The 25,996-nt window shown below is 54.4% G+C and overlaps 1 protein-coding gene across 3 annotated transcripts in view; it reads left to right on the top strand.

Annotated features, from left to right (window-relative positions):
- The window catches only part of LTBP2 (latent transforming growth factor beta binding protein 2), a 98,582-nt gene that overhangs the window by 2,279 nt on the left and 70,307 nt on the right, over positions 1-25,996 (top strand). For 2 of the 3 annotated variants that reach the window (XM_069783875.1, XM_069783876.1), the window contains exon 1: positions 22,366-23,156. In XM_069783875.1, the coding sequence (XP_069639976.1) occupies positions 22,702-23,156 (455 nt within the window). In that variant the 5' untranslated portion in view covers positions 22,366-22,701. Of the gene's footprint in view, positions 1-11,735; positions 11,856-22,365; positions 23,157-25,996 lie in introns of those variants that run through there. The other variant, XM_069783877.1, reaches the window with a different exon arrangement.

Raw genomic sequence — 25,996 nt, forward strand, 5'->3', positions numbered from 1 at the left:
TGTTCTTTCGGGGCTGTACAGAGGGAGTCAAACTGGTTAGTGCTGTCCATGGGTGAGGGGCCTCTCCAGGTCTTTGGGTGTCTCGCTGAGGTCTGCTGCAGAGGGGAGAGGACAGTTCTCCACCTGCAGCCTTTCAGGATGTCTGACTGAACCTCTCTGGGAAGAGGCAGGACTCGGCTGGGGCTCGCAGGCTACTGTGAGGCCTCTCTGCAGCGGGCTGGAAAATAGGCTGAAGCAGCTAGTAATGCCAGAAAGTATTTTAAAGACTCTTTTATGTAAATTAATAATGCAGTTGGTGCAATTACTTTTTCATCTCACTGTATTACCTAACTCTTTGAGCTGCAGGTATTTGTACTGCTTGTGCTTCACTGTACTTTCAAGAGGGTTAGATGAAGCCAGCAGAAGAGGGGGTATTTGAGTCCTTTGCACGTTTTAAAGTTGTACAAAATACTTTCAGATTGCAGGGTGGAAACAATGTACCTGCAAGTGTCTGCTAAGGAACAAGGGCTTTGCTAGTAAGTGGACAGCTTGTTGCCTTCAGGGGCAATACCCAATTTCTGTGATTCTCTGAGCTTGAGCTGTTCCCAGCTCCGACAAAAAGCATTCAATTTATCACTGGTTTTCATGGACTTTTTTTTTTTGTAGCTTGAGGATTAAAATCATAACTTTAAAACTTGAGAAGATTCTGCAACATGATTCTGTACCCATTAGCATTGCTGCCTGTATAACAATGAAAACAGTTTCCTGGGCTGTACAAAGATTTAGCCCATCTTCAGCCAGCATAGCATTAGCTGGCTGTGTGTATTCCACCATATAACTAGGCAGATGTTCTCATATATTACAAAACCAGCCTCTAGCCTTGATTCTGGCTTTCAAACCATGAGTGCTGGCTAAAGAAGAGAGTGAGCAGTGCATGTGAGTCTCAGGGATTGCCTCTGTAGCATTGTGTGGGGTCATGGTATTATTTAGAAGCTACTTGTGGGAACAAAGTTGTCTTATGCTGGACTCAGAGAAGACAGAGGTTAGATAGAGCAGTGGTGAGCGTTATGAAGAATCCAGAAACAAGTTCCACTGTCCCCTGGAAATCACAGAGATGGTGAGTCTAGAGCTGTTGGAGTTGGGGTCAGGTGGGGTGACTTTGCAAACCTGGCATGAACAAAATGATACATAGCAAACCATGTGGACATGTCTTTACATGCCATGACCAGTATTACTCATGGGAAGGGGGCCAAGTTGAGGCTGGAGTTTTCAGAAACTCTTATCTGTTTGGGTGTGAAGGAAAGTGCTCAGCATGCTGGATTACTTTAGGACGAAGTAGGATCTAAAGTTTCTGCCTGTCTTTGCAGGATGTGTGATATCATCTGGCTGCCCACATTGTCCGTCCTGATCACCAGTTTCTTGTGGTGTCTTAGAGAGGGAGTGGTGACAGTGACCTGTTGCTGACTCCACAATGTCCATTTATGCTGGCACCTGGCATGGACTTGGGGCTGGGAGAGAAATCATGCCTATGCACTTCATGCTGGAATCCTACACACCCCAGCTTGTGTCTCCAGCAATAGCAAGGAGTTGGCTGATGTCTTAGGATCCTTGATTCTATACATGGCCACTTGACCTGAGGTGTGTCAGGATGTGCTGCTTGGGAAACTGGACTTTTGTGCATTTGGTTCCTCTGCTCAGCATTCTGTTTGCCTCAGTTGTAGAGGTACGGAGAAGGATACTTCAGATACCTGAATGAGAAAATGGGGAAATGATGCTTGATTTGGATAAGATCCCTTCTTGCTTTCAAAGTGTTATGGCTGAGTTGGTCAGCTGAACCAGGCTGTAACTCCTGGTTCCTGTAGTGAATTACTATGTTTTGTATGGTTTTGGCTACCATCTTGTGTCTGACTGACCTGGCATATGACAGCAAAAAGAGTTTGAACATGTGATTATAGGAACTATAGAAGGAAAACACTTATGGGAAACAGCAAAGTACACCAGAACCTCAGCTTGTCTCGGCATCAGCTGTATGGTGCAGAATCTGAGATTTTAGAATCTTCCTTTTAAACTCTTTCCTTGGTTTGGGGTTTTTTTGTTTTGTTTTGTTTTGTTTTTTTGTTGTTTTTTTTCATTGAATGCGTGAGAAACCCTAATCTTTGCTCTCCAGAGCATGAAACTTGATTGTAGGAGGGAGGTGTTACTGCATGAATGTGTTCATTTTTAGACATAATTTGCTATAACTTCTTTTGCAGTAAACCAAAACAGCTGTAGCTGAAGTTCACCCAAAATTCCCAATCAGTCTTTTCCAACTACCCTTCTGCAGGGATGGTGTGCTACAAAGTATGCTGAGGCGTGGGCAATTGCACATGAGGTTGGAAGTGGGGAGTGAGGCTGAGAGCCAAGCTTCTCAGCCGTGGTATAAAGCTGCAACGAATACAGACAAAGGAAGCAGAGCTCTTGCACCACATGAGGGATGGAGAAACTGGAATTGGCCTAAGGCTGCTCCAGAGTTTTCTCTGAGGCATGTGAAGGCCAGAGTGAATTTGGGTGTTTTTTGGGGGAGTGACTCTGCAGTAGCCAAAACCAAATTCTTCTCTTCCTCTTGAGGCAATTCTCTGATAAGCTGCGAGAAGTGTGTTGGCCCATACCCACCCCTTAATTTAGGGATTGAGGCTAACATAATTCTGAAAGCCTGTAAAGTCATGCAATTTTCTGAGTAATCTTAGCAATCTCATCTCTTACCAGAAGGCACAGCTGCTTGGGCCTCTCTTGTGCTTCAGTAGCTGAAGTGTGAGGTTGCCTCGAGTTGAGATAGTGCTGCTTACGGCAGTGGGTGAAGAAACGCAGGGAAATACAATTCTCTGCAGTCCTCTTGGAGGATGATGAAACCAGCTCCAGGGGTTTCAGATGTGTCTGGAGAAGTGGTTTGCTGTGTAGAGACTAGGTCAGATTTGCAGAGGCCTTTATTGCTGGTGTGGAACAGACAGACTCCTACTCAGGGAAAACTGGCAGCCACTTCTTGTCTGTGACTAGAGCAGTCAGCAGCAGTATGGAGCCTTCCTTCTCCTAGGCCCTTTTATATCGGGAACAACATGCAATACACTGGTAGCAACTGTAGTCACTGTTGAAACTAAAAATTATAGTACAAAAATGTCACCTTGGTGTCTTCTAGTCAGACATTGAACTGTTGTCTTTGTGCTGCATGTCCTCACCTATTGAGAGCATCTCACTGACTACTATCTCTTATGCTGACTGGTGTTGTCTTGTTTTCCTTCTGCTTGCTCTCATCCTGGTCTCTTTCTCATCTGTCCTTTCTATATCTCATTCCTCATTCTAAACAGCAGACAGTCTCTCTGTGTCTGGATGTTGTATAGCTCCTTGCACAAGGGGGTCCTGTTTCAAGATGGGGGCTCCTAGTGCTAAACAGTATTGCTATTAAAAATCGAGGGCCTAGTTGTAGAGAGCCCTAAGGCTGTCAAATTGGAGGGACTGGGCAGATGCTGGCTGTTCTGGTAATGAATCTTTTTCTTCTTAGAAGACTTTCATGACATCTGTCCTGGTGCCGAGGTCTGCCATGCTCCTTGACTCAGCTCGATGCTCTGAAGCCGTGCTGCCCCTCCGAGCCGAGCCGTGCTGCCCCTCCGAGCCGAGCCGTGCTGCCCCTCCGAGCCGAGCCGTGCTGCCCCTCCGAGCCGAGCCGTGCTGCCGCGGGCTCGGGGATGCTCCAGGTGCCTCGGTGCAGGGACAGGTAGCAATGTGGCAGCCCTCTTCTGCCAACAGACGGTGACTGCGGCTGGTTGGCCACCAGAGGGAGACCGATAGTCAACTTGAGCTGGTCAGGTTTAAGAGTGGCCAACTTCAGCTCTCTTGAAACCCTGCAGTTTGGGTTACTGTTGTATCGGGTTTGGGTTTTTTTTTTTTGTTCAGCACTACCTCTTAGTCTAGCAAACGAGTTGGCTGGCAGATTCTGTTGTTGTGCTTCTAATCCCCAAACTGAAGAGTATAAGAAGTGAGCATCTAGGAAGCATCCCCTGGTTCTACACAAGTCCCTGTTGCGCAGCTTCCCCTTGCCCTTTTGTTTTCCAACAGGCCACACATTTAAAATGCATGAAAGGAAGTTGGATTTACATATGTATGATTAACCTGCAGCACTGTCTCTCAGGAGACTCACGACAATAGTTTAGTAAGAATAATGTGTTTAATATGAACAAACAGCAGTAACACTAACCAGATTAGATGTATTCCCTCAGGCTTTGAGACACAGATTAGTCATCAGTTTGCGAGGGGAGAGAGAGTTTTAACGCATGGACCAGGAAAGCAGAATTGAGCTGATATTATCCTTTTAGGGCTCATTATAACAAAGTGGACTTTTTTTATTAACTGCAGGTACCACTAGCCTTTCCAGAGAGCCTGGGGGAGTGGAAGCTGACACGAGCTTGGATGAGATGCAGTAGGTGACTGCAGCAATACAGCAGCTCCAGGGACAGGAGGGAAAAAGGACCCTGTAACCACCCTCAGGGGGCAACTGTCCTGAAGTGGTCTCTCTACAGGCAGTGCCTGCCTTGGATACTCTGCATCAGGTTGTTTGAGTAGAGGTGGCTTGGCCCAGCTAACCTCGCGCTTTGCAGTCAGCAGTGTCAGTAGCCTGTTGGAAGTCGTTTTGGAAGGTGCTCTGGGAATGTCTTTCTAGGAGTCGGCTCTGCTGTGCCTCAGCCCCTCTGGTTCCTCCTCCTGAGCAGGGCTGAGCTGCAATTCAAGTGTGAAGTGGCACGGTTTCAGAGGAGCCGCATACCAAACACATTAGTGAGGTGTAATGCACTTGGTGCTGCCGAGCCAGCTCAGGCCTGAGGCTCTGACCTTGACAGATCTGCTCCCCCACAGTGTAAGGAGCAGAGGGAAAGGCAGGAGATCAAACAGCAACAGCAGAGGGGAGGAAGGTGGTAAAGAGTCATGGGACCGGTGGTGTTGGACCCAAGAGGCATCTTTAGATTCTAGTGCAGAAATGCTCACGGATCAGAAGGCATCTGGCTGCATTTCTCAGCAGGATCCCTGCTCCTCAAGGGCTCAGTTCAGTACTGGAGGTTTAGGATTGTGTGAAGAGGTAGCCTATGGAGACGGATAGAGGACCAGAGTCTGATATGAGGTTGTGGTGTTGAAGTAGAAGTTTATAAAAGGCTGAGGAGTGCTGAGGAAACACACAGCTTCTCATGATCCCTGTGTCTTGTTGAACAAGGTCAAAGAGCCAGCCAGCAGGGATTGAAAGGCAACAAGCACGTGGCTAATCAAATCTGTCTGCTCCACAGATGGACTGAGGAAAGCAAGAGCTTTCCTCCCTGTCCTCCTAAGGGCGGATAAAAGAGCGTGACATGGATGTGGATAATGAAAACATCCATGGTTAAATAAGATTTAAAGCAAACAAACCTTCCTGCTTCAGGGCCAAAACCTGCCTCTGATGGACAGGAGTTAGAAAGGAGCTTGCTTTCTGTTTCTCTTGAAGCTAGCCACTGTCCTGTGCAGGATGCAGACCTGGAGGAGTGTTTGGCAGCTGGTGGCCCTAGGCAGGAAGAGGAAAGCAGAATCTGCTTTAATCCTGTCATAGATGTCATGCTAATTAGGGTTGAGCCAATTTAATACTTGAATAAAGAACAGGCAGATCCTTCACAGAACTGGGTGTTAATGGCTTTCCAGAAACCCTCTCCTGTCTAGACGAGGGCCACCCTCAGCATCCTGGTGTGTCTGTAAGAGGGGCTGCACAGAGAAGGGGCTCTCCTTCATGCCCTGTGGTCTCAGTGCAGCACCTACTGTGTTCCCAGTGGGTGTATCAATGTCGAGCCCTGCCAAATATGGTGAGAAGTCTTTGACATGTTTCCAGAGCATCTAGGTGTCTGCTATTAGCCAAATTTCAGTAGTGTTGTTCTGTTCCCTGTATAGCTGATTTCCTTTATACTCCTCTCTGAGCTGTTGGATGGATGTGAGGTGATGACAGCCTGAGCCTGGAAGGGAGCTGTGTTGCAGTGCTGGGTGAGGGAGCCCCACACCTGTGATCTTACATGTCCTAGAGCTGGCAGACTCATGGCAGGGAGAGTGTGCACTGCTCTGCAAGGCCAACAGCTGCCTTGTACCCTTCTCAAGCCATGAACCCTGCTTGTAGATACAAGAGCACCTTTTTCCCTCTGTGGCCTCAGCCTAGCACAGGTTCGATGAGGAGCATTGCCTCCTGAAGCCCATCTTTGGTGAGCCCCATGGAGAGGTCAATGCAGCTGTGGTTTTTCCTCTGCCTCCTCATCTTCCTGCCTCTCCCTGCATCTTATCCCCTGCCCTGTTATCTTCCACTATCGCTCCTTCTCTGCTCTGTTTGCCAGTGTGGTAGTGTAGAAGACAAAGTGCCCTGATGCACTCTGGCTTGGCCTTTTCCCTTCTCCAGAAACCTGCACAGGGAGAGCTCCCTCCCCAGTTTTCTCTGGCTGCCTTTTGCCTTTCTAATCAGTCATGGTAATTTACCCTGGCACTGTTTGGCAGGGGCCATACCTTGGCATCATGAGCAGCCAGGTTCAGCTGTCAGCCTCTGAGCCATGAGCCTAATGCAACGGAACAGATGTAGGTATTTTTTCCAAGTTTTCCCTGGGCAGCAGGATTAAAGTCTCTGTTCTCAGCTGGGGTCCCCGGTGTAGTCACTTCCCTCTGTGTTACACAACACCCTATTAAGAAGAACAGCACAAACATGTTCGTTGGGATCCCTTCCCCCAACACTAGAAGGCCAAGGAACAAAGGCAAGGGAGGTTTCCAAAGGCTGAGGAGCTGCCTGTTTGGTCCAGGAGCCCTGGGATAATCCTCCAGATATTCCCCTGTGAAAGGGCCCTGCCGCTCTCTGCTGTTCTCCATGCTTGTGGTGTCAGGGTTAAGAGGGAACACGGGGGGGGACGACGAGGGGGGGTGGGGGGTAAAAGAGCAGTGGGGTCGTGTTCTTCATCCATCCATCCGGCTGCGTGCAAACCAATGGGGGGAGAAACTAGTGTGGCAGCATCACTGCCAGGCCTGGTGTCTGTGCCTGCCTGCTGAGCTGGAGGCTTCTGGGCGTGCATGTGTGCATGAGCAAACACGCAAACAAAAGGGAGTGACGAGAAACCCTGAGGGGTGTCTCCGTGCTAGCGAGGCAGATGGGGCTAGGGTGCGGTCCGCGGTCCAGACAAACTTTTTCTTGAATTCGAAGGTGTCATGCCCTGAGAAGACTTTGGTGTCTTCTGATGGCCGCAAAGGTGCGGAGGGAGCTTGCTGGAAACAGGGAGGCGGAGTGCTCTCTGTAGGTGATCCTGAAGCAGCTGGCTGCGGAGAGGGACTGCGGGCACCCTTGGTGAGCAGGAAAGGGCTTCCCCAGCAGACCGAAGGGAGCAGTCAGGTCCATGTGAGCACACACAAGGATCTGCTGCCTCTGTGCACCAATTACTTGCTTTAGTAACAAAAGACCATAAATGAACAAGGGAGTTAATTAGGTCTGCAGCAGGCCAGGTTTGGAGGCCTGCAGGGCTGAGAAGTCTGGAGCGGGTTCAAAGGTGCAGGGGGAGGAGAAGGCCCTGGAGCTCTGTGTAGCAAACAAAGGTGCTGCTGGTTCTCCCCCTTGGGGAGCACTGTGAAAAACCATCTCTGTCCTTAGGACCGTCCCCAGGAGGGGGAGAGACCAGCTCCTGGCAGCATCTGTTCGCTCAGGCCTCCAATGAAGGGCTTAAACAACTTGTTAATTCACTCCTTTGTCCAGCTGCAAACCCTTCGTCATGGCAAGCGAGCCTCCAGGGCGGTGTGTGCAGTTGTGAGCCAGCCCCTTTTGCCCTGGTACTCTCTGTGTGCTGGACGATCCAGTGAGCCGTCAGCGGTGCTGAGGGGCATGTTGCAGCTGTCTGGCCCATCTCTAGTAAAATGGTTGCAGCAGGTCCTTTCCATCTGCTTTGGCCCAAGAGTGACCCTTGCAAACCTCCTCTCCCTTGCAGTCGCCTCAGCAGTTGGTGGGAAGGCAGATGGAAAGAGGGAAATCTCCGAAGCTGTAGCGATAGAAAAATCTGACCCCACGGTACCTCTCACCCCAACACCCACAGGTACTGGGTTCTTACAATGCCACATAACCCCTGAGCCTTGGCCTCCATGTCCCTTCTACCCCTCAGAGCACCTCGTGCTCCCTTCTCTGGACCTTGGTGGAGGCTCTGGATGGCATACAGTCGGAAGCAAGCCTGCCCCAGCTCTGCAAGCAGAGTAGTAAAGGGCACCCGTGTTATGAGGGGACCTCATGGCATGGTGAGAGCTGAGGAACACTTGTGCTCTAGATGACATGTTGTTGGGGTCTTGGGGCCTATGAGTTTGGAGGGGGGGGGTCAGTTGTGGTGAATCACTGCAAACCACTTTCGACAGCTGCTCTTTTGACTCCACTCCCCCCTTGCATCTTAGATGCATTAAGTCTGCTTTGGGAGGGGGGCAGAGGATTCTTTCCTTACCTGTAATTTTACCAGACTGCAGGAGTTCAAGGAGGTGGAACGGTGTGCTTGGCCCACGCTGGAGGAAGTTTCAGCTCAGCAAGGGTGTTTGGGACAGCTGAGTTGTGTATTGCCTGCCAGGCTGCGCCAGCTGCTCTCGAGTCAGGACTCAAACCGCGACCAGACTTGGTCCCTGTTCCAGACTTTTCCTTCACCTCATTTGTTAGCGGCTTCGGATGCAAATTCTGTGGCCGGTATGTGGAGGCCTGGCTGGCTTGCAGGGCTCCTGTCCAGCTGCCCTCATTCAATTCTCCTCCCCAGCGGGCCTGGCTGGATGTGAGTGCTGCAAAGGTCTCAGAGGGAATGTGCAGGGTATCCAGGTTACAGCGCTGTCACCCTTCCTCTCCAGGTGGCAGCAGTGGTTGACTTGGATAGAGCACAGGCCCTTCCCATAACACAAGCAAGACAGATGCATCCAAGTACAACACAGAGGTGCAAGGTTTGCCTTGCAGAGGCAGTTTACCCCACCTTGCATTAGGTAAAATGCAGACAGCTCATGAGAGATGACTCTCCCTCCTGCAAAATAGCTTGTGCAGACAGTGTGGACAAGGAGCAAGAAACAGCCTGAAAAGAAATAGAAGGATGGTGGAGAGAAGCTTGGAAAGGTCGCCAGGCCCGCAAATGCAAAGATGTCTAGGGGCCATGTAGAGGGGCTCCATTGTAATGTTTGGTACCATGCCCAGCCTGAAGCTCTAGCACCATTTAGTAGGCTGGACCAGCCTTGGCCTCAGTCTTGTTTGGCTAGATGGAAGCAGTTGTCATTGTGTCCCGAGTACAGTATCATTGTCGCTCTTTAATTCCTCCAATGAGGTGTCGCAAACAGATATACATGTGTTGTAGCTGTACTTTGGATTTGGATTTGCTTCTGGGAACAGGCAGTGATAAGTGTTAAGAGCTGTTTAGATCCCAAACTGTTGTGTTTCTGAACTGGTTTTTAACAAGAGCAGAAGACACAAGGCTGGAGAAAAGGCTGCTTTCCCCTCCAGAAGCATCCCACTGGACTGGGGAGGGACTCTGAGTTGGTGATGCCCTCCGAGCAGCTGGGGTTAATGACCAGGCTAAGGTTATTGGTAGCATTACCTGATGACTGCTAATTGCGTTTGCCCTTGTTCAGTGCCTGCCCCTGGGACTTCCCCTGGCAGCTGCAGGGGCAGGTCTGGGTCTGTGGAGGCAGGTCCCCTGTGGAAAGAGGCTGCTGTGATTAATGACCAGCCATGAATGAGAGGGAAAGGAATAGGAGGAGAAAGCTGCCAAGGCTTTAACTCCGGTGGGTGCAGAGGTTCAGCCTGGTTCAGATCTGCTGGCGGGAGGGGAAGGGTCCTTGGCCAGCCAGCATGTTAACAAGCCAGAGGTGAGCGTGGGTGATCAGGACAGCCATGGCTGCATTGCATAAATCAGACTTAAAGCGCCAGAAAAAGCCTCCAGGGAGATGAAATGTCTAAGTGTCATCAGCTCTGCGGAGATAATGAGAACCAGAAAAGCACCAGGAGGTAAAATGGCACAGATCCGTGAAAACAGGCTTGTGGGCCTGGGATCCTCGTGGATCCGTGCTGACTGTGGGGCCAGTGGGGGGGATGGCCGTGGAGGAGTCTGGTGTTTATGGAGGGGCTGTAGGGTTAATCCTCCTCGATCTCAGAGTCAATTGACTCTGAAAGAAGAACGTCTTCCTGCCAAATGATGTGTGTGTCGTCCCGTTGCCCCCCCCCCCGCCCCCGCTTCTTCAGTTGCCTTGAACAGAAAGGAAGAAATGGAGGGAAACAGCAAGGGCTGGATCCACTAGTGCTGTGTTTGCATGGTCAGTGCAATTGAGAGGGACGCCCCCATTTCACTCTGGGCTTAGCGTCCTGAACACAGCCCTGTAACTTGGGAGCTGAGGGAGCCCCTTGGGGACTGGAGCCAGGAGGTGCAGCCAAGAGCGTTTTCTGGGTCCATTGATGTCATGTCCCCAAGAGAGGCATCCCCAGCTCCTCTGGTGGTGACCAAACCCATTGCAGCAAAGGTGGCCGATGGCCACCTGTGTTAGAGGTCAGATCAGAGTGAACAGTGCTGAAGGAGGCTGCCCAGGGAGGCTGTGGAGCCTCCATCCTCAGAGGGGTTCAGAAATGCGGCCATGAGCATCCTGGCCTGAGCAGGGGGCTGGACGGGACCATCTCCAGAGGTCCCATCCTACCTCAACCAGTCTGCGATTGTGTGGGAGAGCACCAGGGGATGCTCTCCACTGCCAGGACCACCTGCTTGCTTGGCCGTGGCTGGGAGGCTCATGGCTGGCTGAGGCGAGAACAGTAGGAACGTGTTTTCTCCTCACCTCCACTGCGAAACCAGAGTGATGGGGTCCTTCATTGCTCCCTTGCCCACACTGCTCCTTGCAGGGCTGTGGCTGAGCCCTGCAGAGTAGGAGTGTTCCTGGGCACAGCAGAGTGCTGCTGGAAGCCATCTGAGCTGCTGCCTCCAGGCACTGGCTTGCCCAGGGTTAAGCTGGGCTTGCTTCCACTCCTCCTTAAAGGAGGCATGGCTGTAAAACAATGTGGAAGTTAGGCACCAACAGCCATTTGGCCATCTTTGGCATTAGGCCTGAACTGGTGGGGGCAAGGGCAAGGTTGTATCACAAAATAGCAATGAAGTATCTGGTGAGGGTTTGTTTTTCTAGCTGCCTCCTTGCTGGTGCCCTGAAGGCTTGTGGTGAAGGGCAGATGTTCGGTCTCTCCCCTTGTACCTGTGCCCCAGGCACACTCCTTCCTCTGCCTGCAAAGGCTGTGTTCCCAGCCTTGGGAGGAGCTCTGTGCCGGCTGCGAGATCTCAGCCTGGATTAGGTGGCAAAGGCAAATCCTCAGCTTTGGGAAGAGCACACTTGACCTTTGCCTCTGCAGAGTTAGGCTCTCCCTTGGGAGGAAGTATTGGCTCAGCTGCTGAACAAAGCGCTGGCTGTCATGAGCAGGACCTGCCTGCCTCGGGGAGAGAGGGCCTGGGGTGGGGGTCAGATTTATGCTCCAGGGAGGGAAGAAGAGACAGCAGACCCAGTGACCTGGAAGCTTAGAGGTGACCAGCTCAATTTACTGAGAAATGCAAAGCTACATTGCCTCCTCTATCGGTAAAAATACACCATCTGGGATGGTCTGGGCAGATGAGCCTACTGGCACATCCAGATGCAAGAGGGGAATTTGGTTGGTAAGATCCAAATGATGTTTTGAATCCCTTTTCCTTATTTTCCAACCTGTTCTCCTCTGTCATGTCTTGCAGTGCCTTTCACCCTCAATTGCTGCTAGCATCTTTGGAGGTTCTCCAGGTCGCATGGAAGAAGTATCCAGTAGTGAACTTGGCCCTAGCATGGACTTCAGACAACGTTATACGTGCCCAGTGGTAGGTGCAGTTAAACATGCTTGTTTTCCTTAAGCAGTGGCATGTGTACAGCTCTCATGTTAATTCAGACTTTTTTCCTACAATATGCCTTTTGTTCTATGTAACGCGGCTCACTCTAGTGCCAGAGGGCCCAGCAAGGCATATGGGCAAACACAGAGTGGGCGTGTGGGGTGATCTCTTTTCCACTTTGTACCTGAGGGCTGAAGCTAGATGGTTCACCTGAGATGACAGAAGAAGCCTGTGTCAGAGCCAGGACTGAACTTGGGTCCCAGCATCAGCACTGTGGGGCAGTGCCCCGCACCCGTTGTCATGGGCTCTGTTTAGAAGTTGTCAGGTTTCTCTATGCTGATGCTCTTCCATGCATTCACCTAAGTCAGGTTGCTTTTAATTCCAGGATTTTTGGGGAGCTTTGCAGCCCCAATACCAGGCTTTTGAAATGGATACATAAGGACAAAGAATCTGGCTGAGTGCAAAGCGCTATAGAAATGCATTTGCGTTTCCACCGCTGCAGGTACAGTGTTTGAAGGTTTGGTGTTATGCCAGACCTTCACACCCTTGTGTCTCCCCAGCCTCCTCCACTGAAGTGCTCTGAGCTTGGAACCAGTTTGAATTGGTGCCTCTAAAGAGGTGGTTCAATATTACTGAGAGCACATGGGTTAGAGAGGGAAGAGATTCACTCAGATGGAGCTGATGAAAGAATCCAGGTCTGCCCAAGCCTCCAAAGGGCTGTAAAATAGGTATAAATACATTTATCATCTACTGCATTGCAGAGGAGTGAAGAGACCGATCTAGCTTGAAAGAAGTGTCTCCTTTTGTGCCACCTTTGCCAGTTCCTGTAGATATTTGTGCAGTGCTCAGCCACTGGGTTAGCAGAGTGGCCTCTCCTTCAGGGTTGATGAGAGCATAGTGTGGCAGTCAGTACTGCAGGACAGGAATGTTGCCTTCACCTGCAGGTGGACTGGCAAAATGGAAGGAGATGAGGAGAGCTTGCCAGCTACCAGCCAGGCTATTGCAGGGTGAGAATGAGGGGAGCAGTTTTGGAGAGCACATCTGTATCTAGCATCGTTTTGCTTTACTGTCAGGAGGATTCTCCATCAGCTGCTCTGACCTTAGCCTAGGCCATCTGAACATCTTGTGGGAAGCAACTACCACCATGTTACCAAAGCTGTCCTGCATGCTGGGGGCAGAGCTACCTCCTGCTCCATCAGCTTTAGAGGTCTTCTGCATCTCTTGCCCCTGTGTCACTCACACCCCGAAGTAACAGCTGTGTTTCTGTTGGCGAGGGATGGCTGGGAAGAGACCAAAATCAGAGTATGTTACTGAACGCTTGCGTGGGAGGTCTGTTGTTAGCACGAGTGTGAGAGCTGCACATCTGAGAAACTAATACAATGAGGGGAGCCATGCACGTGAAACAACTCAGGGTAGTGGGCCATGTTCCTCCTTTAGATCTGCTTGGTGCTGACAAACTCATTAGTGGCAGCTTGATGCTGCTGCTGATCAGGACTTTGCTGAGAGCAAGAGCTCTGGAGACTGTTGGTGGCTGAGCTTTGCACAGGACCAAGCTGATGGAGTCAGTTTCTGCCCCCCAGTGCATATGGTGCAGATTCTCAACCAATTTTCTGAGCAGGCGGTGTTTCTGGGAGATGTTTGGCTGAAGTCTAGGCTCGGTGCAGCTGTGTCAGCAGGTTCTGGGGTGGGAAGGGCACTGGATTTCACTTCCCCATTTCCCTCCTAGAGTCTTGCTGACACGGCTTCCTGGACCACTAGTGTCAGGAAGAGACAGTTTGGTTTCTGGGGTGTGCGTATGTGTGTGGGGCTTGGCCTAGCCTGCACGGGGCGTGAGAAGGGCACCGAACCATCCTTCCAGCCCAGCTGCTTCCTCCACTAAAGCATCGAGACAGAGTCTCTGCCATACCCAGACTGTTTGGAAACATGTTGATAAACTTCCAAATGTCTATTTTACAATCCAGATGTGCTAGCCTTGGCTGTAAACCCTCATCTGAAGAACAGGTGTGCTATAATGTTTCTAGCAGTGGCCCCAAAGCCAGCTGGAGGCTTGAGCTGAGCAGGGGCCAAGGGGCTGGTGCCATATAGGATATGGATACTGGGGCAGGGACAGGTGAGGCAGAGAGCTGTAGGTCAGCCGTAGTTCATGGCAACCCGGAGTCAGACTGTAAGAGAAGAAAGGGGCAAGCCAGAATATCCCTCAACCTGCAGCCTCTGCTTAGCAGCACTGGAGCTGTCTCAGAAGAGGCTGCCCTGGTCGTATGGGCAACATGGGTGCATCAGCCTTGGTCAGATCTGTCCTGGTGAGGAAGCACAGGGCTAGAGCTGGCCACCAGCCTCTGTGGTATTTTCTGTGGTTTGCCTCGACCTCTCCAGCAGCTTTGTGGTCTGGGAGGCACTGCAGGTCACAGCAGCTCCCTGTCAGCATTGCCAGGGGAACTGAAATGGGGCAGCTGCTTCCTTGGACAAAACTTCATGTGTGCCTTTGGCCTGAAAAGCGGGCATCCCCCCTGGGCTGGGGAAGGTGTCCTGCTGCTGGGCCCAGATCTGGCTCCTGAAAGCTGTGCTGGGGAGAAGCGCAGTCCCAGTGGGAGGACCGGTGGCAGCAGTGCGCTGCCAGAGAGGGAGGCACCAGCCCTCTGGTGTAGGGAGGGCAGCCAGCCCTGGGTGCAGGCTCCAGGAAGCCTGTGGGGATGAGGCAGGGCACAAGGTGCTGATACCACACTGCCTTAGCTACACATGGTGCCTGCAGGCTCAGAGATGAGAGCCACGCTGATGGTCTATCCCCCTACCCCCTAAACCCCCAAACTTGCTCTCACATAGGATTTTAGATCTGCTGGTACCGCTAGGTGATTTTTGTAGCCTAAAGGCTTTGTCAGTGACGTTCATACTCTCCAGAGGCCATACGGAGCCGGCCAGGCTTGCAGGGAAGCAGAGCTTGACTGAGAGCAACAAGGTAGGCAGCATGTGCCATAGGGGCAGCTGCCTTTGCTGAAAGTAGACAGCAAGGCAGGGGTAACTCAGGCCAGGGGCAGCGCTGAGGAAAGTCAAGGCCGTATCAGTCCCACCCCCTCACAGAACAAGAGACCAAAGTGGCATTGAGAGGGGTCCTCACAGACAGCACTTTCTCCTGCACCTGGGGTGGCCCTGGCCATGCCCTGTGCCCAGCCAGGAGCCTTCAGCATCCCCTTGTCCCTTCTGGTGGACATAAGGCAAGCTGGTGCTGTTGCTTCATTTTCATCTGCTCCCAAATTGCACTCCTGGCTTGGGCAAGTACCTTTCCTGCTCCATAGCCCTGCCTGCCTGCCTGCCTTCCTGTTGCTCATCTGTGGCAGGAGCTGCCTGTAGACCAGCCTAACTTGCACAGCCTCGGAGCAGGCAGTTCTGGCCTCATGCTGCTGCTGTGGGGATGTTCCCCAGGCACATCAGGAGCTCCCCACCTCCTTCAGCCCTGCCACCCTCCAGGATGTGCTTCCCTTGGCTCAGGGACGCACAGGGCCAGCCTCCGGGAGGGAGGAAGGAGAGGATCTCTCCCACCTCCACAGTGCCAGCTGCCTTCTCAGGCACCACCCCTGTTGTCAGGGCTCTCCAGCCTTGAGGGAGTGCAGGTGACCGCCTGGGCTGTTGGCACTGCTGCGCGCTTGAGCTGTGCGAGACTGCCTTGCCTGCTCAGCCAGGCTGAGAGAAGGGAAGGGGAGAGGGAGGGAGGTAGAGGCATGGCCTGAAAGTGCATGCCAGAGCTTGGCACAGAGGCAGAGGCAATCATCCGCAGAGAGGGCAGGCCCTGCTTCTGCCCTGAGCTCCAAACCCAGTTCTGGGAGAAGCAGGAAAATCATGAGTGCCATCTCTGTAATCCTGTAATGGGTTTTTGTTCTGTACCTGGCGTGGCCCCCATCTGGGTGGGAAGTGGATGCTTCCCCATCCCAAGCTCCTTGCTCTTCTCGGAAGATTATGACCTGATGTGGTGTGGCATGGAAAGGGGCTTTGCTCATCTTCTCTGCAGTTGCCCTGCATTTATTTCCTTGTTAAACTCTCATTGCTCATTATTCTTATTTCCTGTAAGAGTCTGGGCCCTTTCTTAAGGCTGTGTGCCACACCTATGTGTAGAGTGGGTGACAGTAGAGTCAGTGTGGCAAGTGGTGAGGGAGACTTCTGGAGCTGTGATGTCACTGGAGAGCTGGATTCCCAGCCTATGAAGTCATAGCTGAGAAATTGGGTACTCAGCCTAATCCTAATCATTACCCGATGGGACTGTAAAGTGTCAATGAACTAGTCTATTTCTTGATGACTGACTACTTTAACACATACCACCTAATAATTGCCACTTTTTGCAGTTTCCTAAGATTCACTTACTAATAAGCTATTAAACATCCACTTGAAATCACTGCATTGTAATGAGCTGAGATCACTGCTCATGCAGCTATTCCAGCGCCCAAATTGGTAGGAAAGCACCTAAAATCCTCTGATGGGGAGCGGGCCTGCAATTTCAGGATGGCAGAGTAAACAAACTAAAATACAGATACATCAGCACCACCGATCATTCCCATTTCAGGATCTATGTGGCCATTATCCGTTTTCCTCTGATATGCAAAGCTGATGGGCTGAAGGACTTGCAGTCCAAGTTCACCATGCCCTGGGCAGCCAAAGTGAGGGTCTTAAGGAATAGCAACTTGAAGGAAATGAGAGTCGTTGCTTTTTAGGAAGATTGTTTTGGAATCAGAAGCAAGAATGAAACGACTTTAATCCCAAATGCTCAGTAGAACTCAAAATTTGATTCAGGTTTGTTTCTTCTGGTCTTTTTGTTTAAGGTAATGCAAAGGCAATGTGGTGCTTTTGAGAGAAATTCAGCGTGGGAGGAATTTCTCAGGAAAAGCTTATTCAGCACAGTCTGGGGATTGCCTGGTTTCTTCTGTCTTTGCTGTTGGGTCATCTTGCTTGGATCTCTATCTTTTCTCTTCTCCAGGTTTTGGGCTCCTTGGGAAGCACTGCCTGTGAAGTGGTACCAGATACCAGAAAGGGTGACTTTCCCCTGAGGAGAGCACCCCACACTCCCTGGGTATCCTCAAGCTGCTTCCCTCAGCGTTTCCCTGTTTCCTTCCAGTCTGTGACAAGCTGATGTTTGATGACCACCTCAGGAAAAGCCTCCTGGCATTAAGACCCCCGTGAAAAGGGGAAGAGAAGGTTATGGAAATTCACACTATCAGGGCCCTTTCCACACTCCTCTCAACAGTGCCCTGACCATGTGAGGAGCATTCCCTCTTTGTGGGTCACAGCCCTTAAAAATAGCAAGAGGTTCTGCTTCCCTCTTTCCTTTCCTCCCTTTGTGAGGACAGCTGACTAATGAGTGCTCTGGTTGAAGCCCCCCATCAGGCTGATGTCCTGAGCAGGCTTGCTCCTGCAGGGAATGCATGATGGAATGGGTTTCCTGGTTAGGGCAGCCTCCATGCTCCTTGGGGATGCTCAGGCTTTCCTGGTTTCCAGGCCCCTCTCCCCGCCACGTGTGGTTCTAGCCACAGGTATCAAAGAAGCAGAGAGGCCAGACCAGCCTCTTGGGGAGAGGGGAGATTGCAGTCGTATCATTGCAAACAGGACTTCATTAATTATAAATGGACAGGTCCCCCTGAGCTGCTGTAGCTCTGCATGAGTCATATACTAGCTGAGGGTTTTTTTCTCCTGAAGAGTTGCTGAAGGGGCTTGAAATAGTGTGATGGATAAATAAGGGACCAGCTGTGCTCTGCAACCAGCCCCACCAGAGCCTTTCTGCAGCAGTAGCCCACAGCAACCTCCTCTCTGCCTCACTCTGCACTCCCATCCCTTGGGTTCTGCCATCTGGTCCTGCTCTCCAGGTTTCTTCTTCCTAGCGGCATGTTTTTGTCTCCTGTTGTAACCTCTTTTCCAGCGTGTGGTCTCAGCCCTTGGTAATGCACGGACATATGTTTAGACAACAGCACAACCAAGGAGTCCAGTTGTGGGACACCCACTTGGCTGGTCTGTGCCTCCCTCCTCCATCTCAGAGATGGTCCTGGTTAAATGAAAGCAGAAGGAACAATAAAACCAGCAAACCTTGGCTTTCGACTAGGAGCTGCTGGACAGTTTCTCTTCTGTTTTCTGACAACAAACCGTCGCTTACACGGCTCTCGGCTGCTGGCAGCCTCCTCACAGGGAGAGGCCGAGATGTACCCCAAGGCTCTGAGGGACGCACCAAGAGTGGGTGGAGGTAGCTGGAGGGCCAGGCTGTGTGTCTGGCTGGGATGGCTCGTCTGTCCAGTGGGAATGTCTCCTTCCCTGGGTGCTGTAAGCATGAGTGTGATGAGCTGTGTGTATCTTATGGCAAAGGCGAGGGGTGGGAATGCTGTCCATGGAGGATTTGCTGGCTGTGTTCACAAATTCAGAAGCTGCTTTTCCTGCCTCTCTGATGCCCATGGTTACAGACATCTGCTCCAGAGGTCTCTCTGCACTGCTGCCTCTAAGTTGTTTCTCCATCCAGCTCCCCAGGGCTGCCGTGCCCTCCCTCCTAGTGTAAGATGGCTCTTTTCAGAGAAGCTGTGACTTGTACCTCTAAAAGGCTGGCTCCACACCCTGATTTTTAAGCCCATGGGGCTAGCCAACCTTCCCCTGCCCTTCAGGCCCGAGCGGGGGGAGCTCTCCTTCTTCCTCTGTGGGAGCTGCAGGCAGCTCCTGAATCCGTGGAATGTGTCCCATCTGCAGCGCGTTAGGGGTCTGCTCACAGTGAAGGAAGAAGCACATGTGGGGTTGTGAACTGTTCTGAAGAGGAAGAAAAGGGGCTAATTAATCTAAGGGATACAGTGCCAGGAGCCACATCTGGGGGCCAACTGGCCCTGGAAGCATGGCTCCCAGGTGCTATGCCCCCAAGGGGGTCATGTAGAGCTGGTGTGGACCCAACGGGTAAGGGAATGAGAGTGGGAGGGGTCCTGACGCAGAGGGATCCGCATCAGCACACTCCTGAAGAGCCCTTTCTCCCTATCCTTTGAGAGGGCTCACGGAGATGTGACTCATGCTCGTGTCTCCAGGCACAGCCCACCTTGACCCCCCCTGCCTCTGGCCCTGTAGCTTCAACCCTCAGCTGCCCAAGCACCCCTCCTTCCCTGCTGTAGCAGTGGCAGGTGAGAAGGACCATGCCAACAGCACAGTCCTCCCTTGCTCCTCTTCTCTGCAGGGTCTGATGAGCCCCTTGCGTTCTGTGCTGGCTTCCAGGTCTGCCTCATTCACCTTGGCACCCTAGCCCTGGAAACCGTGGACTTGGAGAGGTGCTGCAGCTGTGTCTGCCCTCGACCTCTCCTCTGATGCCATCACTGCTGCCTAGAAGTTCACGTGGTGAATTAAGGGGAAGTGGAGGCAGCAAAGAGTACTTTGAGCTGCCCACCTGCAGCTCACCCCCTCCAGAGAGCCCTGTGCTCCCTGCTGATGGGGGCCGGGCTGTCGAACTCTGCTTGCCAGCTTGCTGCCCTATCCTCTCTCTGCTGCTGCTCTCTCTTCCCAGGCGCGGGTTTGATCTCGGCAGCAAGCAGCCCGACCGTCTGCGCTCTGCCTATGCGAGTTCCTGAGAAATGAGGTATTTCATGTTTGCCTGCTGAGCCCCCACTGAGCTGCACGCTGAAGCCCAACCTGTGTTATGAGTCCCCACGCACCCCGCGCTTCCCCATTTCTGATGGGTTTGTTTTCGGGGATAGCCAAATACGAAATGAGCCACAGGGCTGGGAGGCAGTGAGCCTGTGCCTGAGCACCTGCGCATCACCCACCTGCACTGGGGATGCAGTCGCTCCCCTCCCCAGGCACCTGAGCCTGTGTCTGCAGCCCCTTGTGCCAGGCAGCCCCAGGGCAGCCAGGCTGCCCTCGGCCAGCCTCTGCTCTGCTGCAGCGCCTAAGTGGGATCAAATGGTGCCTGCACGTCCCTGCAAAAGCAAAGGCCTGTTTGCACGTGTGAGGCTGGAAGGGGCTCGGTGTCCAGCTCCAGGGGGGTTACTGTAAACACGGAGTGAAACTCATTTGAGAAGGGATGCCAGCTCCCTGGGCTGGGCTCTGCCGCAGCCAGGGGTGGCTGCGAGAGGTACTAGAGGGCCGTCGACAGCTTTGTTGGGTTTGCACATCTCATTCCCTGGCCCCGTTAGGGAGGCACAGGCTCCTGCAGTCCCACCACCGTCAGGGCTCCAAGTGCAGGCTCCTTTGGAGGTGCGGTCCCCTGGGGATGCCATGAGTCTCCTTCTTCCCTGGGGTGACCCACCAGCTCCAGGGAAGAGGAATCCACTTGCGCCCTGAGCCATCCTGCTCCAGGGTTGCCTGCTGTAGCTTTGAGCACTGCCTGGGCTCTCGGCTGCTTTGTTTATGGCGTTGATAATTTTCTCGTGTCAGGTTTAGGCACAAGCATTCTTTCCACTGCTGCATAAGAAAGTAATTAGGTGAGGACAGAAAGGACATTCCTCTTCCTCAGAACAAAGAAATGAGCCATGGCTGTTATCGGGCACTGCTCGCGGCATCCAGGGTCATGCAAGCTCCTATCCAAGCGGTGGCTCTGCTCCAGCGGGGCAAGCGGGCGAGCAAACCGATGGCGTCCCAGGAAGTGCCAGAGCACCCACTGGTATTTCCTCTGATGCCACTGCCCCGTAAGCCAGCTGCCAGGGCCAAGGTCAAAGCCCGAACCCCCTCAGCCCCATCGCACTTGCTCACCTGCCAAGTTACCTCCTCCCCTCTCCCTCGCTTGCAGGACCCCAGCCGGAGGGGATGTGCTGGGGTCCTGCTCTGCTCCAGACCCAGCATCCTTTTGGGGGATTCATTCCCTGTGCTTCTGCTCCTTTCCTGTCTCCTCTGGACCCCGGAGGGCAGGCAGCAGTACTCCCATGCCAAGGAGAGGATGGCTGTGGTCCAAGAGGGCCTAAAAGTCAAGGGGCAATGCAAAGAAGGGAGCTGGAGCCACTGGTTTCAAATGGGAGAAGCTTTAGGAGCGCAACCGCTGGAAGCCAGAGAGGAGGCACTGGGGGAGCTGGATCCCTCTGCTATGAAGCTTTTGGGAAGCAGATGGCTTGGTGAGGGCCAGGGGAGGCGGCACCTGTAGTGGGAGAGGCTGGGGGAGAGGAGCATCAGTGGGACAGGGAGCTGTAAGGGGCTGGGGGACCAGCGGGCACGGTAGGAGAGCCAGTGCTCTCCAGGGACAAAAGAAATTAGATGAATTCACGGGCTGATACTACACTTTGCCTTTTAAACCCAGTGGCTGAGCTGCAGCATCTGGCTGAAGGAGTCCCTACCCTGCGGGCTGCTGGAAGACGTGAGGGTACAGCCAAAGGATCGCTCTGTGTGCATGCAGAGCTCCTCGTGTTCTCCCGCAGGCATCCAGACGCAGCACTCAGGGTCAGGTTGTCAAGTGGGGTGAACCTGTCATCTGCCTGAACTTGGCATGATGAAAACGGCTTGGTAAGTGTTACTGGCCACAGGACCCACTGAAGGGACACACGCCAGCGAGCATCTCCTTCCTGTGAGCGCCTGCACTGTCCTCCTCTGCCTCCTTGTGTGCAGATGCAGTGAGAGGTCTCTAGCCACCCACCAAGCTCACAGATCCTGCTGTGGGCCAGAATAAGCCCACCCCAAATACACTGTATTGCTGGGCTGGGACAGAGCCTGAACTCATCTGGGAGGATTGGCTCCCTGCTCGAGATGGCCAAGGGCAGCAGAGATGTGGCAGAGGACAAGGCCAAGCTGATGTGCGTGGCTGAAATGGGATTTCTGTGTGTTGTTGATGTCGTTCCTCGCCCCCCCCGCCCTTCCCTCAGTCTTTCTCAGAGCGTATAAAGTAGTCATTTCAAGCCATCCTTCGACCTCCAGGTGCCCATACACAGACAGACACGGGGAGGGAAGGACACCTACTCTAAGCTGGCGTCTCCTGAAAGATCTGTCTTAGGTGAAGGACCTGGAGCTTTTAGGTGGTTCCTTTTCTAGCCTGGACCTATACAAGGAAGAATATAAAGCCCTGAATTGGATTTGAGGGGATCTGAGAGCTCTGTAGCCAGGGTGGGATGGCAAATAAGGCTCTCCCCATTGCCATGCCTGTCTCCTGTGAGATGCGATCAAGAGCAGCAAGAGGGCTAGCGGTGCTGATGCAGCTCCAGGAGTCCCCAGATGCTGGGGGGCGGCAGCATATTCCTCCGCATCCGTGTCTCCTGCTCCGTGCACCCCACACCCGGGGCTGCTCCACCTTCCCCGAGCGGTTCCAGCTGCGGCGGGAGCCAGCGGCTCGCTGCGGGCCGGGCGGCAGGGAGGGCTCCAGGGGCTGCACGCCGGCTGCCGGGCAGGCGGCGGACGGGTCTCCCCGGCCAGGCAGGGGTTAAGGCTTCTCTGTTGTAGTTTGTTTCCCTTTGCCAAAGTGGGTGTTGCTGGAATGTCTCCTCTCCTAAGGAGGGGGGCCGAGCCGTGTCCTCTGGAGAGGGGGGATGTCAGCATCAAAAAGACACAAAAGGGGGAGGTTTCCAAAAATAAAACCCTCCATCCCCTCCAGGCGCTGCCAGTGCCAGAGGCAGGCGCGAAGGTGCTCGGAGCTGCCTGCGGAGCGCGGGAGCTCGCCGGCGAGCGGGGCCGGCCGCCTTCCTCCTCCTCCTCCTCCTCTTCCTCCTGCCGCGGGGGCCGCTCAGCAGCCCGCGCCCCTGCCTCCGCCTCGCTCTCTGCGCCCCCGGCCCCGGTGGGCGGCAGGTCCCGGCGGAGCCCCGGAGCGGGATGGGGCGGTGAGCGGAGGGCGGAGAGCCGGCGGTCCCCGCTGCCCCGCGCCCGCCGGAGGATGCCAGCCGGACGCTGAGCGCTCCGCGCCGCCCGTCTCCCCCCGCCACCGGCTGACACCATGCGGGGCGCCGCCGCCAGCCTCCTCCCGCTCACCTTCGCCGTCCTCCTGGGCTTCGCCGACGCTCGGCCGGACTCCGCGGCCAGGCCGGAGCCGGGGAGCGGCGGGGCGGCGCGGCCGCGGGGCCGGGGGGCTGCCCTGGGGGCGGCGGGCACGGCGCACAGCCTGTCCCCGGCGCCCGGACCCCCCCCGCCGGCACGGCCCCTCCCCGCCGCCCTCCACGTGGACCGCGGCTCCGCGGCCGCCGCGGGGAGCCCGAGCGGCGGCGACGGCCGGAGGCAGCGTCCCGACCGCGGGCTGCCCGCGCCCCGGGGCCAGGCGGGCGACGCCGGGCTCGCTCCCGGCCCGGGGCGGAGGAACAGGCTGGACCCCTCCCGCCAGCGGCAGGGCAGCGGGCAGAAAGCCCGGGTCGCGCCCCGGGCGAAGGAGCCGAGCGGCAGAGGGCGGATGGCGGGGTAAGTGCCGCGGCCGGGGGCGGGGGGGACCCTGCCGGGGGTGCGTCGCGCGTCAGCCCCGGTGGTCCCGGCGCCGGGGAGCCCCGGGCGGAGTGGCCGGCTCCCGTCCTAAGCCCCCGCGCTGCATCCCGGTGCGTGCATCCCCCCCTTCCGTCCCCGCGGGCGCTGCCCCGTGCCCTGCGGGACGCCCGCGCTGCCTGTGCCGGGGCAGTCACGGGGGGGTGATGTGCGGGGGGCGGGGGAGGCTGGGCCGTGTCCCGTCCCGTCCCGTCCCGTCCCGGGCTGTCTCTGGCCCCGGGCCCCGGAGCAGAGCAGGAGCGCGCCGGGTGCTCGCGCGTGCGGCGGGTGATGGCGCTGCTCTCGCCCACGCGACCCCCCGGCGTGCGTGCGTACCCACCCGTGTGCACGCACGTGTGCGCGAGTGTGAGGCGGGCGGGACGCCGTGCGGCCGGCCGCCTGCCGCGCGGGGACGTGTGGTTTATCGAGCGTGCTGGATGCGGTGCCCTTCTGCTGACACATCGGGGCTCCGCCGGGTCGGACAGCTGCGGGGCGCGGCGCGGCGGGCGGGGGGGGCTACTCTGCCCCTCCCCGGGGCTGCCTTGGGCCGTCCCGGAAAGCGTGCGGGGTGGGGGGCTGCCACCGGGCGGGGCGGCCACGGAACGTGGGTGGCGGGCGGGAGAGGCCGGAGGGTCTGGCCCGGCTCTGCGGGACGGAGCCTGGGTGCTGGCGCTCTTGCTGCGGGTACCTGGCCTCTTGGCTCCGTCCTCCCGTAACGGGCCCTTTGTAAGCGCTCCGCGCGGCAGCTTCCCGTGGCTTCGGCTGGCTCCGCCGGGGGAGGCTTCCTACCGCTTGCCCGGCAGGGCCGCTTGCAGCTCCGGTCTCCGGCTGCGGCCCCGTGGAGGTGGAGGGGAGCTCGCATGGCGAGACCAGCTGCTCCGCTGCGAGGGAAGCCTGCGAGCGGCACGTCTGGCGCAGCGCTGACGTGCCCTTCGGCCCCGGGCCCCCTCCTCTGCGGTTCCCGTTCTGCTCCCCCGTGGCTGATGCCCCTCGTGACGGGCTCCTCCGCCAGCCGGGAAGGGCTGCCGAAGCCATCGGGCCGGCAGTTTGACCGACCGTCTGGCAGCGCGTGTCCGCTCTCCATGTGAGCCCTGCCAGGGGCGATGCTGAGGGCAGGCTCTGGGCTTGCTGCCCTCTGACGCGGGCAGAAGTGTCTCCTGCTAACACCGGGTGGGGAGCTTCGCTAGAGTACAAAAGGCAGCCCAGTCTCTGAGGTTTCTCTCTCCCATACTCACCTACTTGCAAAATTTCAAGGCAGACATGTTCCCTTTGCCACTCCATGCGCTTTCCTTCAACAAATCCACAGAAGCACTAAACTTGCTCTTCTTCCATCGTGTTTGATACGTGAAGTATTTAGCACTAACAGCTAATCAATGACAGGTAGGTCCTGAGAAGATTTTGGCTTACCCAGTCCATTAGCCTTGGTTTGTCAGCCACCTAGAGCGAGAGTCTTGATAAGATCCAGTCCTGCTCAGTCAGGTTTGGGCTTTTTGAGGCTCAGAAGGATTGTACCCTTTCTGCAGTCGGCATGTTGTCAGCATTGCTTTGGAATCACGTGGCGATTCAATTGGATTTGAGTCATCTGAGATGTAGCCCGTTTCTTTTCAATGACTACCCTGAATAGTCTCCACCAGGGCTTCAGGCTGCAGCTGCCTCTGATGACAGCAGCCAAGCCACACTGCTACCAGGAGCAGGCAGGCAGCCCCAAGGTTCGCACTGTGCTCAGAAGAGCGCTGAACCTCTTTGCAAGTCGCTTTCTTTCATCCCTTAATCAACGGTGTAAATGGGGGTGGTTGGTCCAGCGCTTACACACTGTTGACCTGTTATCAGCTAGATTTGGCTTCCTGCGGTATTAGAGAGTGCCATTGCCTCCAAGCTTAGAGGAAGGAAGAGCTGTGCCTTGGTGCTGTGTTCCCCACACAGGCTGTGCTGGGCTCTCTGTCTCTGCTCTGCCCTGGAAGATGAGGGCTGGGGATACGGGGCTTGCTCTGATCCCCAAGAACTTGAACTCTGGCAAGTGCATATAATGGCTTGTCATCAGTAGCTTTCCATCTCTTCTGGAGTCCAAATTGGCACTTTTTAAACTTCTCTATGACCTACTGTCTTTGGAGCTTATGAAAAAGCCTAGCTGAAATAATTGTTCATGAGTAACCACAGGCGTTACTCCTCATGGAAAGCTAGCTGCTGCTGCCTCCAGCCATTTGGTGAGACTCTGTCCTTCCACCTCATCCATCTTCTTACACCCCTTGCTGCACCAGACACATTTCCATCCAGGAAACTCAGGGCCCCTAAAAAACTTCATTTCATGATGTTTCATTTTTTTGCCAGGTGGGATATTTTCTGTTCTTCTATTTACCCTTCACTCCTACTTCTCTGTAGTATGACAACCTTCATTTTCCCTTACTCAGGTAGCTTTGCAGGCTGCACTAAACCCCAGCGCTATTTATTTATACAGTTACTTTGGCTTAAAATCTCAACCGCTGTGTGGGTTGCCTTTCCTGATTCCCCAGAGTTCTCTGCTGGTACCTCCAGGGGCCTCGCACAGTCCTGTGATTGAAAAACATGCTTATTAGCACTTTATTGTTTTCTGGATAATTATTTTCTCACTTTATTTGATAGTGGCATAGCCCAAATTAAGTTTCTTTCCTGGGTTGTGTCTGCCACCCCGCCCACGTCTGACCTTGTTGCAGGTGGGACCTGCTCACGCCCTTCCATGAGTGCGTCCAACTGCAAGTCTTGCAAGACCAGGGGTTTAGTATTTTCTCCTGGAGGCTCATTGTGAG

This window comes from Haliaeetus albicilla, chromosome 5 (assembly GCF_947461875.1).
Source record: "Haliaeetus albicilla chromosome 5, bHalAlb1.1, whole genome shotgun sequence".
NCBI lineage: Eukaryota > Metazoa > Chordata > Aves > Accipitriformes > Accipitridae > Haliaeetus > Haliaeetus albicilla.